The 16,137-nt window shown below is 44.1% G+C and overlaps 1 protein-coding gene across 2 annotated transcripts in view; it reads right to left on the reverse strand.

The window, feature by feature from the left end:
- Nucleotides 1-16,137, reverse strand: part of LOC116973647 (cytochrome b5 reductase 4) — a 109,453-nt gene that overhangs the window by 50,439 nt on the left and 42,877 nt on the right. For both annotated transcript variants that reach the window (XM_033021910.1, XM_033021911.1), the window contains exons 7-8: nucleotides 14,758-14,809; nucleotides 12,138-12,195 (exon numbers count right to left, since the gene is read on the reverse strand). In XM_033021910.1, the coding sequence (XP_032877801.1) occupies nucleotides 12,138-12,195; nucleotides 14,758-14,809 (110 nt within the window). The remainder of the gene's footprint in view (nucleotides 1-12,137; nucleotides 12,196-14,757; nucleotides 14,810-16,137) is intronic.

The following is a 16,137-nucleotide window of genomic DNA, read 5'->3' on the forward strand; positions in this document are numbered from 1 at the left end:
CTCTGCGCAGACACTCCCACGACTGGATACGTCTTCTCCACATCCACTATATCTAGACCTTTCATTGTTCGCTAAGTTTCTTTTTTTTTTTTTTTTTAATATTTTATTTTATTAGAAGTACAGTCATATGGCACCAAAGTGCCTAATATATATTTTCATAATACATTTTATGTACAACTTCTTTTTTTTTTTTTTTGTTACACTGAAAAAAGATTAGAATAAGAAAAAGAAGTTAGATAGTAAAGGATAGAAAGATGTGAAATATATAGTGTGTGAAAAAAGAAAACGAGTAAATGAAGAAAGTTGAGAGAGAGAATAGAGAAAAGAAAAGAAAAGAAAAAAAGAGGAGATCATTATTTATAGTCTTGACCAACCCTCATCCAGTCCTGAAACAGTTATTTTTTACAATTGTGTTGCACCATATGATTCCAAAAAAACGACGAATGGAGACCAACTCGTTATGAATTGGTCTGATTTATCCATTAGGAGGAATCACATTTCCTCAAGATGAGCGGTGTCCAACATACTTGCAATCCACATTTTAAGCGTTGGTATTGATGTACCCTTCCAAAATTTAAGAATTAATTTTTTTGCTATTATTAAACCATAGTTAAGGAATAGATTTTGAGATGTGTTCAATTTATTCCCATCTTCCATTACGCCAAATATAATCATTTCAGTATTAGATTCCATTCTGGTCTTGAATAATTTTGTAAATATTTCAAAAATATCATTCCAAAATCTATAAAGTTTTATGCAGGAGACTAAGGAGTGTGTTATAGTTGCCTTTTGGGCTAGACATTTATCACAAGTGGCGGATATATTTGGATAAAATTTGTTCAATCTTGTTTTTGAATAATATAATCTATGTACAATTTTAAATTGAATTAAATTATGTCTTACATTAATTGAACATTTGTGAATATATATCAGGTATTTTTCCCATTTAACCTTCGTAATTTTTATCATTAGTTCCCGTTCCCACTCTTCTCTAAGTACCTCTGTCGATGGTAGGTCTATATTTAGAATACTATTATATAAATATGATATTAATTTTTGTGAGTCAGCTTCAATATTCATTGCCTCTTCCAATAAGTCAGGAGTTACTTTTTGATATCCTTGTATATATTTTTTCACGAAATCGCAAATCTGAAGATATTTAAAATATTGGTTGTTTTTCAATTTAAATTTTAATTGTAATTGTTGGAATGATAGTAAGTTTCCCATTTCATACATATCCCCGATCCTTCTAATTCCGAGACTTTCCCATTGGTTATATGTCTTATCAATAAGAGATGGTTTAAATAAAGGGTTATTCGCTATTGGCATTAACAGTAATAGATTTCTTAATTTTAAAGATAATTTTATTTGTTTCCAAATTCTTATTGTACCATATATAATTGGGTTCTTCTTATATATTGTGTTATTCAGTTTTTTTGGGGAGAAGAGGATCGTTCCTATATTACAAGGATGGCAATCCTCCTTCTCCATTTTTATCCATTCTGTCTGTTGGGTAGAACTATCCAACCAATAAATCATATTCTTAATATGCACTGCCCAGTAATAATACATAAAATTCGGAAGTGAAAGTCCCCCGACCTCTTTTGGCTTACATAAGTGTTTTTTTGTGATTCTATGTGATCTATAGTCCCAAATATAATTAGTAATATTAGAGTCTAATTTAAAAAAAAAATATTTTGGTATACCGGTATAGATTGAAATAGGTATAGTAATTGTGGTAGGAAGATCATTTTTATTGCATTTATTCTACCTAATAATGATAAGGGAAGTGTTTTCCAAAATTTAATCAACGTATTAAGTTTATTTAATAAAGGCATGAAATTAGCATTGAATAATGCTTTATATTTTCTAGTAATCTGAATACCCAAATATTTAAATTTTTCTGTTGCGATTTTAAAGGGGAACTTCAGTAAGTGTGTAGGTTCTTGAGGTTTTAATGTCATGATTTCACTTTTATTCCAGTTTATTCTATATCCAGAAAAAGACCCAAATTCCTCTATTAAGTTTAATAAATTTGGTATGCTCGTTTGTGACTTTGTAATATATAAAAGTATATCGTCTGCATATAATGAGATTTTATTCTTTGAGTCTCTGGTATTATAGCCCTGAATATTCGGATGAATTCTTATACTTTCTATCATAAGGGCAAATAGCAGGGGTGATAGTGCACATCCCTGCCTATTACCCCTTGATAGTTGAAATTTTTGAGATAACATGTTATTAGTTAAAATTCTTGCCATCGGTTTATCATATAATAATTTTACCCATGTTATAAAATTCTCTCCCATATTAAATTTTTGTAGTACTTTATATAAGTATTGCCACTCTACCTGATCAAATGCTTTCTCTGCATCCAAAGAAATAATTGATATATCTTCTTCCTCTACTTTATGCGAGTACATTATATTAAACAGACGTCTCAGATTATTAAATGAGTATCTTTTAGGTATAAACCCCGTTTGATCAGGGTTTATCAATTTACTAATATATTTGCTTAATCTTCTTGCTAAAATCTTTGCTAAAATTTTCTGATCTGTATTTAAAAGTGATATAGCTCTGTACGAGCCCGGATCTTCTAAATCTTTATCTTTTTTTGGAATAAGCGTAATAGTTGATTCTGTTAGTGTTTCAGGTAGTTTGTTTTCTTTAAAAGCATGGGAGTATAAATTAAATAAATAAGGGGTTGTTATCTCCTGAAATTTTTTATAAAATTCATTATTAAAACCATCTGGTCCCAGTGTCTTACCATTTTTCAGCGATTTTATTGTTTCACCTATTTCTTTGATTGTAATTTGAGCTCCTAATTCCTCTTGTTCCAAAAGGTCCAGTATTGGAAGATTACAATTATCTAGAATTTTTTTTATTTTACTATCTTCTCTTTTAATTTTAGATGTATATAAGTTTTGGTAAAATTGGGCAAATCTATTATTAATATCTTTAGGTAGTATTAGTAATTCACCTTTCTCTGATTTAATTTTGGTTATAGTATTTTCCTTTTCTTGTTTTTTCAATTGGCGAGCTAAAAGCTTATGTGGTTTGTCACCAAACTCAAAATGTTCCTGTTTTGTCATTTGGAATAGTCTTATTACTCTTGCCGATAAAATTCGATTAAGTTTAAATTTCAGTAATATTATCTTATTGTGTTTATCTGTCGTGGAATCTTTGGCATTATCCAACTCTAACTGTCTGATTTCTTGTTCTAACAACAATTGTTCTGTCTTATTCTTTTTATTTTGAAAACTTTGATATGAAATTATAATTCCTCTCATAAATGCCTTAAAAGTTTCCCATAATAAAGAAGGCAAAGTACCTGGTATATCATTTGTATCGAAAAAAAGTTCCATTTGAAATATGTGTATTAAACCTCCAAAAAATTTTTTTACCCGGCATTCCCTCAAATTTTACTGAAAATGTCAACGGGGAGTGATCTGAAATACTACTAATGTGGTATGTTGGGTTGTTTGTATATGGCATTAATTTCATATCCACTAAAAAATAATCAATTCTTGAATAAGTTTTATGCACCGAAGAGTAAAACGAGTATTCCCTTCCAACTGGATTAGCAGATCTCCATACATCTATTATATTAGTATTTTTTATATATGTATTTAGAAGTTCGCTAGTTTTAGATTTTAAATTACTCTTCTTTTGTTTTGCTGATTTATCTAGATATGAATCTAAAACACAGTTAAAGTCCCCCCCTATTATCACATTTTGGTAATTAAACTCTGATATTATGTCAATAATTTTATCAAAAAAGTGGGGGTTATCAAAATTCGGAGCATAAATATTTATCAAAGTTAGTGGGGTTGCATAAATTTCACCCGAAACTATAATATATCTTCCCTCTTTATCTGATATGGTATATGGCTAAGTTTCAATGAACCACTCATTCTTTTAAACTCCAGCGAGTACAGTCCCAGAGCCATCAAACGCTCATCATACTCCAATCATCTCCAAGATCATTCTCATAAACCTCCTCTGGACCTTCTCCAGTGCCAGCATATCCTTCCGCAGATATAGGGCCCTACACCCTCAGAATATTCCAAATGTGGTCTGACCAGTGCCTTATAAAGTTCCGCATTACATCCTTACTTTTTTATATTCCAGTCCTTTCACAATGAATGAATTCCATTTGCCTTCCTTGCTACAGATTCAACCTGCAAATTAATCTTTTGGAAAATCTGCACCAGCACTTCCCTCTGGAAGGTCGACTCCAGACTGTCAAAGCAGCCGCAGCCAGACAAAGCAGCCACAGCCAGCCAAAGTGGTGAATCTCTGGAATTCTCTGCCACAGAAGGTAGTTGAGGTCAGTTCATTGGCTATGGAGTTAGATGAGGCCCTTGTGGCTAAAGGGATCAGGGGGTATGGAGAGAAGGCAGGTACAGGATACTGAGTTGGATGATCAGCCATGATCATATTGAATGGCGGTGCAGGCTCGAAGGGCTAAATGGCCTACTCCTGCACCTATTTTCTATATTTCTATAAATACTGCTTTTTTCCACGAGTAGTAGCTCTACACAATAACCAAAAATCTGTAGCCTCCTTTTGCTCTGGTATTTTATTTAATTCACATGTTTAATCAATAATGTTTTATTATTAATGTTTAATGTTTTATGTGTCATTCTTAATTGTCACTGTATGTCATGTTGTCACTTGCGAACGGAGCACCAAGGCAAATTCCTTGTATGTTATACGGCCAATAAACGTATTAATTAATTTTCATTCATTCACTCCCTTTGCACCTCCGATTTCTGAATCCTCTCCCCATTTAGTAAACAGTCTATGCCTTTATTCCTTCTATCAAAGTGCATGACATGCTCATTCTTTACATTAAGTGAGTGAGGGGGAGGAAGGCATGGGGACTCTCAAGGAAAAGGCAATGAAGATCGGCTGTTTTACCTTGATATTCTTCCTCATTTTTTAAGAAAGGTTATGGGGGCCTGGAACACATTGCCGGAGGTGGTGGTGGAGGCAGAGACAATAGTGGCCTTGAAGAGGCTTTTAGATTGGCACATGGAAGTGCAGGGAGCAGAGGGACATGAATCATGTGCAGACAAATGAGATCAGTTTAACTCGGCATCATGCTCGGCACAAACATTGTGGGCTGAAGAGCCCATTCCTGGGCTGTCCTGTCTATGTTCTATGGTCCTGTGGTTCAATGGTCCCAAGGACTTGTGGAGCAGAGATCGTCAAAGACCTAATTAATGCAGGAGTAGTCAACTGAATCATCCTACCTCAACTCAAGAGCAGCCCTCAACTACTATCTACCTCATTGGTGACCCCCAGACTATCTTTGATTGGACATTACTGGCTTTACCTTGCATTAAATTTTATTCCCTTATCATGTATCTATACACTGTAAATGGCTCGATTGTAATCGCAACAAAAGCTGTTCACTGTATCTCTGTACACGTGACAATAAAATAAATAGAAACTAAAGTGAACTGAGTCAGCAAATCGTGGTGTGTGGTCTATATATCGTTGCACATTGGGAGCCGCGATGGGAGGAAATGCTGGTGGTCAGTTTGTCTGCGATAGTGATCTGATGGCGAATAACACGAGGTCTGGTCAATAAGACTTTAGTTCGGCTGCATTTACAATAATGTGTGCAGTTCTGGTCACCCCATGACAGGAAGGATGTGGAGGCTTTAGAGAATGTGCAGAGGAGGTTTATCAGGATGCTCCGTAGATTGGAGGGTTTCAGCTACAAGGTGACTTGGACGGTTAATACCAAAACCAAGAAGTTTTGCTTAGCTTATTGTCACATCTTCTGAGATACAGTGAATACGGACCAGTCAGCAAAAAGACATTACATGATTACAATCAATCCATTTAGAGTGTATAGATACATGATAAGGGAATAACGTTTAGTGCAAGGTAAAGACAGCAAAGCCCAGTCAAGGATAGTCCAAGGGACATCAGAGGTAGGTAGAGGTTCAGCACTGCTCTCTGGTTGTACTAGGACGATTCAGTTGCCTCATAACAGCTGAGAGCTGACACAGTTGAGAGTGAATGTAATGACTTTTATTGTGGGAGCAGTCTGCATGTTTATCAGCTACCACTCCAGGTATTAGGAAAGCACTAATGCAAGTGAAGTACCATACGTATTGCTTCTGTGAAAACCGATGATAAGAACGCCATTCCTGTGAAGTTTGGCTACACAAGACATTTATTGCTGAACTCCTATACTCCTAGATCAGCCATGATTACATTAAATGGCGGTGCTAGCTCAAATGGCTGAATGACCTACTCCTGCACCTATTGTCCTCCTGAGGTTTGGTACTCATGCATACCTACGATGCTTTCGGGAACATAGCGTGATCAAGTGGGTGGCGCGACCATCGTTGCAGCGCCCCCTGCAGCCTGTCTGACTTTTAAAAAATTTATTGTCCAGTTTAATGTAGTTTGTTGTGTTCTTTTTATATTGTTTTTGGCTGTGTATATGTGGGGGGCTGGCGGGGGAGGGGGGGGGAGAAAACTTTTAAATCTCTTCCGTGCACGGGAGACTCCTGTAGTGGCCTGGTCGAGGTCAGGAAAAGACCGGACACCAGGCGGATTCAAAAGAGGCTTTTTAATAGTACTCGTACGAGAACACACACCCGACACCCTTATCTCCACCCCTCGGGAGACGTCTGGAAACCCCGTGGCAGACCAACGCCCCTGTCCCTCAATCGGCGAGGGGGATGATCCAAGGAGTGGCCTACCCCACAGGGACCGCCACAGGACCCCCCCCAAGTACCCGAGGTACGAAACGGACAGGAGGGCGTACACGGCGGCCAGCCCGGGTGCATACAACGCTCGGCCCTGGGACAGGCGCCAGGTCAACAAGTGCGGGGGACGAAGTAGCCAGAGGAGGAGGTACCCTAGACAGGGGCCGCCCTCGCTTTCGGGGCAGCGCTACCAGCGCCGGCCGATCGATATCGATATGTGCTGGCTTCAACCGCGCAACTGAAACAGTCTCACGCCGACCCCCAATGTCCAGGACGAAAGTCGACGAGCCATGTTCCAAGACCCGGAAGGGACCTTCGTACGGCCGCTGTAGAGGTGTCCGATGTGCATCCCTGCGCAGAAAAACAAACTGGCAGTTCTCCAGAGCAGAGGGAACGTGCGGACGGAAGGACCCATGACGAGACGTGGGCACCGGCGCCAGCTTGCCCACCGTCTGCCGAAGACGTTGCAGAGCGTCCGAAGGCTGCTCCACCTGGCCACGTGCCGGCGGGATGAACTCCCCGGGCACCGTTAACGGAGACCCATACACCAACTCGGCGGAGGAGGAGGCCAAGTCCTCCTTGGGTGCGGTGCGTATCCCCAGCAAAACCCACGGTAGAGCGTCTACCCAGTCTGGGTCAGTGAGCCGCGCCCTCAGGGCACCCTTAAGCTGCCGGTGAAACCGCTCCACTAGGCCGTTCGACTGCGGGTGGTACGCCGTCGTGTGGTGCAGACGAACACCCAGGAGGCGTGCCATGGCCGACCACAGCTCTGACGTGAACTGAGGCCCCCGGTCGGACGTTATGTCCAGTGGAACACCGAACCGGGCGATCCAGTGCGCCAGCAATGCTCGAGCACAGGTGGTTGTTGTGGCATTCTGTAGCGGAATGGCTTCAGGCCACCGCGTGAAGCGGTCCACAACGGTGAATAGGTACGTCATGCCCTGGGACGACGGCAGCGGCCCCACGATGTCCACATGAATGTGGTCGAAACGCTTATGAGGAATGGGGAACTCCTGCAATGGCGCGTGCACGTGTCGTTGCACCTTGGCGGTCTGGCACGGGATGCAAGTGCGCGCCCAATGTCCAACCTCCTTCCGCAGCCCGTGCCACATGAAGCGGGAGGCTACCAGGGCTACTGTCGCCCTGATGGAGGGATGTGCAAGTCCATGGAGCACGTCAAACACCCTGCGCCGCCAGGCGATGGGAACGATGGGTCGCGGAACTCCAGAGGAGACATCGCACAGCAGCGTGGTACCCCCAGGGCTACAGACAACGTCCTCCAACTGCAGGCCCGAAACCGCCGTACGGTAGGCGACCATCTCCTCGTCGGCAAGCTGCGCGGCTGCCAGGGCGGAATAGTTGATCCCCTCACCGACCTGGAGAACCGTGTGGACTGCAGGTCTTGATAAGGCATCGGCCACCCTGTTAAATTTGCCCTCAATGAACCGGATGGAGGTAGTGTACTCGGACACATACGCCAACTGCCTCTGCTGCCGGGCAGACCACGGGTCTGATACCTTGGCGAACGCGAAGGTCAGTGGCTTGTGGTCCGTGAATGCAGTGAATGGTCTCCCCTCCAGAAAATACCGGAAATGACGTACGGCGAGATACAGGGCAAGGAGCTCACGGTCGAAGGCGCTGTAACGACTCTGAGGACCACTGAGATGCCTGCTGAAGAAGGCAAGTGGCCGCCAGGAACCCTCAACGAGCTGCTCCAACACTGCCCCAACCGCAACCTCAGAAGCATCCACCGTCAAGGCGGTCGTGGCGTCCTCTCGTGGGTGGACGAGCATTGTGGCATCAGCCAGTGCCTCCTTAGCCCTCTCAAATGCCGCTGTTGCTTCCACGGACCAATCAACCTCCCTGCGATGACCAGCAATCAGGTGGAAAAGCGGACGCATGACTGCAGCCGCTGACGGCAGGAAGCGGTGATAGAAAGTGACCATCCCCACGAATTCCTGCAGGCCCCTAACTGTGGTCGGACGGGGGAACCTGCGGATAGCGTCCACCCTGGTCGGCAAAGGCACCACCCCTTGTGCAGTCACGCGGTGGCCGAGGAAGTCGATAGCCGTCACCCCGAAACGGCACTTGGACGCGTTGATAGCCAAACCGAAATTGCTGAGGCGCTGACACAGTTGACGGAGGTGGGTGCAGTGCTCCTGCCGCGAGCGACTGGCCACGAGTATGTCGTCCAGGTACACAAAGACAAAGTCCAATTCGCGGCACACGCAGTCCATAAGCCGCTGAAAGGCCTGCGCGGCATTCTTCAACCCAAATGGCATCCGCACAAACTCGAACAGACCAAATGGTGTGATAATTGCCGTCTTAGGGATATCGTCGGGGCGGACCGGAATCTGATTGTACCCCTGCACGAGGTCCACCTTGGAAAATATGGATGCTCCAGCAAGATGGGCATTGAAGTCCTGAATGTGCGGGACCGGATACCTGTCGGCGACGGTCGCATCGTTCAGGCGACGGTAATCCCCACACGGGCGCCAGCCCCCGTTCTTCTTAGGGACCATGTGGAGCGGTGAGGCCCATGGGCTACCGGAGGGACGCACGATGCCCATCGCCTCCATCTGGCGGAACTCCTCCCGAGCTAGACGGAGCTTGTCTGGGGCGAGACGACGTGCTCGGGCGTGCACAGGCGGGCCAGTAGTGGGGATATGGTGCTCCACCCCGTGCTTCGGGGTGGAGGAGCGGAAGTTGGGTTCGAGAATGCCGGGAAAATCTGCCAGGATGCGCGCGAAAGTCGCATCCACGGATGACAGGGGGCCATCAGGGCGTACTACCGGATCGCCAGTACGGAGGAAGACCGGCTCCAGCGTGACAGAGTGCATCAGGCGCCGCCGCTTGACATCCACGAGCAGTGAATGGGCTTGAAGGAAGTCGGCGCCCAGCAGCGGCTGGGAAACGTCTGCAATGACGAACCTCCACGAAAACGAGTTGCGGCCAAAGTTGAGCGGGATGGTGCGAAACCCGTAGGTGCGAATAGCACTCCCGTTCGCCGCGGTGAGGAGGGGGCCTTGTTTGCCCGCACGGATGTCGGCAATGGAGGGAGGCAGAACACTCACTTCCGCACCAGTGTCGACGAGGAAACGTCCCCCACTGCGGCGGTCCCAAGCGAAAACGCGATGAATCGTGCCGGCCGCCGAAGGAATCACTGACGACCGGCCCTTCAGTTTCCCGAGAACGAACAGGGTGGTCGACAAAGCCTGGCTGCAGCTCCCCAGCGGCGATGGTAATAACACCAACCAACTTTGCTGGCGTCTGGTTGAACTGCAGGCAAATTAGGCTGGTTTGGGCGTCGGCGACCTCTGCTGGCATTGGTTTGAACTGCAGGCTGGCCGTGCTGGAAGGACGTGCCTGCTGTGGAATGCGCAATGGCCGCCAGATTTTGCCGCGGGGGCCGACTGGGAGCAGCGGAGACGCGGTGGATAGCGGTCCCGACCTGCTCTGAGTCTCCAAACGCCTCGGGAAGGACGTCCACTGCTTCCAGGTTGTGATGGTGAGAATTCCACAGCTCGTCGGCTTGTTCACCCAGCGCCTGCATGTCGGTAAACGGATCCCTGGCGAGCTGCATGCGAATGTCGGGAGGCAGCTGCTGCAGGTAAGCATATTTAAATAAAAAACACGGCTCATGGTCCCCCATTAGGGTGAGCATGTCTTCCAGGAGGGCAGACGGCTTGCGGTCGCCCAGGCCGTCCATTCTGAAAATGCGAGCTGCCCGCTCGGCGTCACCCAGGCCAAACCTCCTGATGAGAAATGCTTTCAGGCCATTATATTTGTTCGCTACCGGGGGGGCCCTGAGGAAAGGCTTAACTCGCCTCGCAGTTAGTTGGTCAAACGAGCCAACCACATAATAATATTTAGTCTCGTCCTGCGTGATACCTCTCACAGCAAACTGTGCCTCTGCCAGCTGGAACCAGGTTTCGGGTTCTTCGGTCCATAGAGTTGGGAGCTTCAACGCAACGGCGTTATTCTCCATCACGATGCGTGATGAACGACGCGGGGTCACCAGTGTAGTGGCCTGGTCGAGGTCAGGAAAAGACCGGACACCAGGCGGATTCAAAAGAAGCTTTTTAATAGTACTCGTACGAGAACACACACCCGACACCCTTATCTCCACCCCTCGGGAGACGTCTGGAAACCCCGTGGCAGACCAACGCCCCTGTCCCTCAATCGGCGAGGGGGATGATCCAAGGAGTGGCCTACCCCACAGGGACCGCCACACTCCGACCTTTTTCCTGTCGGGTATCCGTTGTCGTTGGGGCCTAGTACCGTGGAGTGGCCTCCAACCGGAACGACCTGGGGGCTCCAGTCTCGGAGCCTGCGGACTACTCACCATCTGGTCGGCTGGCCGGCCTCGGAGCGTGGGGAGCGGTGGTGGCGAGCGGCTGCGACCTGACTCCGGAGCTCGGAGGCTCCAGCCGCAGGTTCGGTGGATGGTGACATCGGGAGCTCGCGGGTCCCTGGTGGGAGACCGCTTTTCGGAGCTTCCGCAACGCAACTTCTCCCGCCCGTGTCGCGGGGTTGGAATGACCTGGAGCGGGGCCGTACATCGCCCCGCACGGCCTTAACGGCCGTGGGACTTACCATCGCCCTCCGAGGGCTTTAACATCGGGAGAAGAATGGAACACAGGGGAGAGAAAATACTTTGCCTTCCATCACAGTGAGGAGGAGATCCACTGTGATGGATGTTTGTGTGAATTAAATTGTTTGTGTGTTTGTAGAAATTGTTTCTTTTTGTATGGCTGTAGAAACAGAGTTTCGTTTGAGCCTCATTTGAGGTTCAAATGACAATGAATAAAAATATTGTAAATATATATTGTAAAACCGGTACATCCAGATGAAATCCACACGGTCACCGAGAGAACATGCAAACTCTGTACAGAGAGCACCCGTAGTCCGTATCAAACCCTAGTTTCTGGCGCTGCAAGGCAGCAACTCTCCCGCTGCACCACTGTGCCGTCAAAATAAGATTGTTTTTTTTGTGACTGAACCGCATTAGAAATTCAAATCTTGGTGATAACAAATTTTGACCACTGCAATGTGTCAACATCATTTGGTCAAGTTTGACGCAGGAAAATTGCGCAAGCAAATGTGAGAATTTTTGACAAAAGATAAATAATGCCAAATAATAACATGGACTGGCATAATATACCAAAAACCATGATGAAAACTGTTCAAAGAATTTTCACGGCTTACTTCATTAAATATTTAAAAATCTTTTCAAATCTTATGTTAAACAGCTGGTTTTTCATGTCAAATTATATTGATTTTCTGAATTATTCATCAAAGTTATAGCTGCTTCATGTCTTTCATCCTACAGATTAGTCAAGTCTGTAGCATGGTATCGTTGCAAAGGAAATTCTCAAACTGGTTTTATTCTGGAGCACATACCTTTTGTTTGGTGTATATAACAACTGTGATCGTATCCTCTGTCTGAAACCATTCATATCTGGTAAAACAATTAAAAAAACCCAATTTGAGTTGGATGACAATAACCTTTGAATTCCAGTTAAAAAAAACCAAACATTTTAACGGTCAAACCAACGTTAATGTACAATGTCAAACAGGCTCAATGAATAAATAATCATGGAAAATCAGTAACTAGGAAATGTTAACAAGAGCAAAAAATAGGAGTAATTTAGAGGGTACTAAACGTTAAAACGTAGCGTTGCAAAGAAATTAAAAGGTTGTTGATGTTAAGGTGAAAATCGTCTCATCCAAGACCCAGGTCCCTTCTTTTTGATTGTGAGTGTGTGATGGAGGAAAGATGGGTATGCACCACCAGACTCAGGAGCAGATTTCTCCCCTTTATTATCAAGCTTCTGATGCATGGCAAGATTAATAAATGTGATAATAAGTTAAGCTTAATGAAGGAAACACAACGTTTTGAACAAAACTTCTAAAATCATCAAGGAGAGGAAAAAAAGATTAAAGACAGCAGTGGAGTGTCTTAATTTAGAGATAAAAGATCTCCTTTAAGCTTTTCACTTCAACATACCACTTTCCCTCTTAATTACAGCACCTATGTTTAGAAATTAATCCTTGTTGCAATTAATCTCCTGGAAAGTACTTGTGCATTAACAGGTACAACAAGATGAATGGTATATGGAAACTTCAAATCAGAGCCAGAGAAGAAATGGAACAGGCAACTGATTTTAAGGAAGGATTCCAAAAATTAGCTGGTACATTTTTAGTTTTTAGTTTAGTTTAGAGATACAGCGTGGAAACTGGCCCTTCGGCCCATCGAGTCCGCGCCGACCAGTGATCCCCGTACATTAGCATTATACTACACCTCTAAACCTGTTGGCTTTGGAGCGCGGGAGGAAACCGGAGCACCCGGGGAAAACCCATGCAGGTCAAGGGGAAAACGCACAAACTGGTGTATATAACAACTGTGATCATATCCTCTGTCTGAAACCATTCATATCTGGTAAAACTGTTAAAAAAAAAAAAATTTGATTTGGATGACAATAATCTTTGAATTCCAGTTTAAAAAAACGTTATAGTATCCTGGCTATACACCCATAGTCAGGATTGAACCCCGGTCTCTGGCGCTGCAAGGCAGCAACTCTAACACTGCACCACAGTGTCGCACCGTGAGAAGTAGCAATATGGGTAAGATTACGAAAATCAATCACCCCTTTCTCCTCCCATCCCCCACCAACCCCAATTGCCTCTATGCTTCATGCTGACAAGGGAATGCACCCAACATTATCAAGGACCTTCCACACACTCCGGTCATTCTCTCTTCTTCCTGCACCCGTCAGGCAAAAGATACAAAATCTTGAAAGCTCGTACCACAAGACCCAAGAACAGCTTATTCTCAGCTATTATCAAACTTCTTGATAGACCTATTCATGGGTTCACTCCTGATCTTCCAATCTACCTGCTTGTGGCTCTTGAACTTTTGTTTTAAATCAGCACTCTCTCTGCAGCTCTAGCACTGTAAATCTGCAACACTATATTCTGTACTCTGGTTACTTTCCCCATGCAGTTCCTGTTGAACGAGTGCACAGTTCGATTGTATTCATGTGCGGTATGGTTTGACTGGATAGTATGCAAACAACGGTTTTCACTGTATTTCAGTACACATGACAATAATAAACCAATTTTAATAACAAAAAGATGAAGGCATGGCTGGTCATGTGATAGAAGAATTAGGCCATACGGCCCATCAAGTCTACTCCGCCATTGACTTGGCCTCCACAGCCTTCTGTGGTAAAGAATTCCACAGTTTCACCAGCCTCTGACTAAAGAAATTCAACCTCATCTCCTTCCTAAAAGAATGTCCTTTAATTCTGAGGATGTGACCTCTAGTCCTTGACTCTCCCAGTAGTGGAAACATCCTCTCCACATCCCACTCTATCCAAGCCTTTCACTATTTGGTAAGTTGCAATGAGGTCCCCCCTCATTCTTCTAAACTCTAGTGAGTACAGGCCCATTGCCGTCAAACGCTCATCATATGTTAACCCAATCATTCCTGGGACCTTTCTTGTAAACCTTCTCTGGACTCTCTTCAGAGCCAGCACATCCTTTCTCAGATATGGATAAATGGGTCGATTGTAATCATGTATTGTCTTTCTGCTCACTGGTTAGCATGCAACAAAAGCTTTCCGCTGCACACGTGGCATTAAACTAAACTAAAGATGCTCACAACACTTCAAATGCAGCCTAACCAGCACATTATAGAGCCTCAGCATTACATCCCTGACTTCAAACCCTCTTTAAATAAAATGGTGCTGGTAAAGCTCCAGGGAAAAAAGACAAGATTACTCTTTTAAGTGCAAACAATTATCTCAATGCACGATGGAAAAAACAATGCAAAGTGCAAAATTATTTATCTGTGGTTGAAAACTCAAACACGTACGTCTGAAGTTTATCTGCAAATCAACAAAAATTATATTTCAACTGAGAACTTTCCATTAAAACCGTGAAATCACAGGGACAACAGTTGCTGAAATAGTCAGCAGCATTTTAATGCAATCACCGAGAAAATACATATGATCTTTACCGTGGGGAAATATCTTGAGGTTGTTTTTGAGATCCACCTGGAACAGCTAATCCTGTTAAAAAATAGTGAACGTTACCACAATGTCATCAATACAAAATAATTAAGGAGAAAAAAACATCTTCAGGGCACATTGTGCTCTAGATTCTACAAAGTCTCACATTTCCTCAGTGGATCAAGTTTCTATACAATTCTCGTGCCCCATTTTCATATATAAGACAATCACATCACGAGCAGATAGTTGCATTACTTGCTACACTATTATAGCACTATTATAGCACTAGTACAGCAAAGGAACAGGCCCTTTGGGCCACCATATCTATGCCAAACATGATGCTGTTAAACTGATCTTTGTCTGCACATGATCTATATCCCTCCATTCCTGACATAAATTCTTAAATGCACCTACTGTATCTATCTCCCTGCCACAACCTCTACTTATAGCTAATATACTCCAATCCAGGCAGCAACCTGGCAAAACTCCTCTGCACACTATAAAAAGCTTCCACATTCTTCCTGCAATGGGACAACCAAAACTGAACACAACATTTCAAATACAGCCCAACCACAGTCCTATAAAGCTGCAACATGACTTTTGACTCTTATCCTCCATGCCCCAACCATGAAGGTAATGCAAAGGATAGCTGATGTTACACCGGAAATAAATCCTTCCCCTTTTCCAACTCGTGATCTCCTGTGGAAGACCCAAAACTGTTAAAGTTGCTTTATTTATTAAAAAAACACATTTAATAAAGTCACAAACGAGCGCCTTCCGCGTCACAAAACCATTTCCAATGCTGCTAGGCCCTCTGCTGCGTCTCTTGGGTTCTGCCGCGAGTTCCAATACCCACCGCTATCTCCACTACGCCCCGTCCCTGACGCACATACCATTAACTCATCGTTCCCTCGCCTTTGTGGTCTGTTGCTTGCAGAGTCCAAATGACGCCTGCCAATATCTATCCCTTAACATATAAACTGTCAGGTTCTTGCAGACTCGCCATTAACACCTCCGTTGATGTTACCTTTGTATCTTGTTGCATTTGGAACCGAGAAATCACAATGGAGTATCAGTTGTTAACATTAAATATCTTATCTTTGCACTCTGTTGCGTATGGAGTCAAGAAGTCTGCAACTGTATAGTGCAAGAGTAAAGTATAGATCTTGGAATCAATCTATCTCACCCTTGTACTTCCTTAGTAATTATCTTTTTGGTGTATAAATGCTCTGCTGTACCGACTTAATTTTAGAGTTGTGATCACAGCCTTTAACTGTGACACTCTCTCCTTGCGCAAGTAAAATAAACTCAGTGCTGATGGTTAATCAAGTCGTCCATGAGTCTTATTGAAGAGTTTGACCGATATCTCCCAAAAACGTAGAGCATCC

Source organism: Amblyraja radiata, chromosome 5, assembly GCF_010909765.2.
Source record: "Amblyraja radiata isolate CabotCenter1 chromosome 5, sAmbRad1.1.pri, whole genome shotgun sequence".
Lineage (NCBI taxonomy): Eukaryota > Metazoa > Chordata > Chondrichthyes > Rajiformes > Rajidae > Amblyraja > Amblyraja radiata.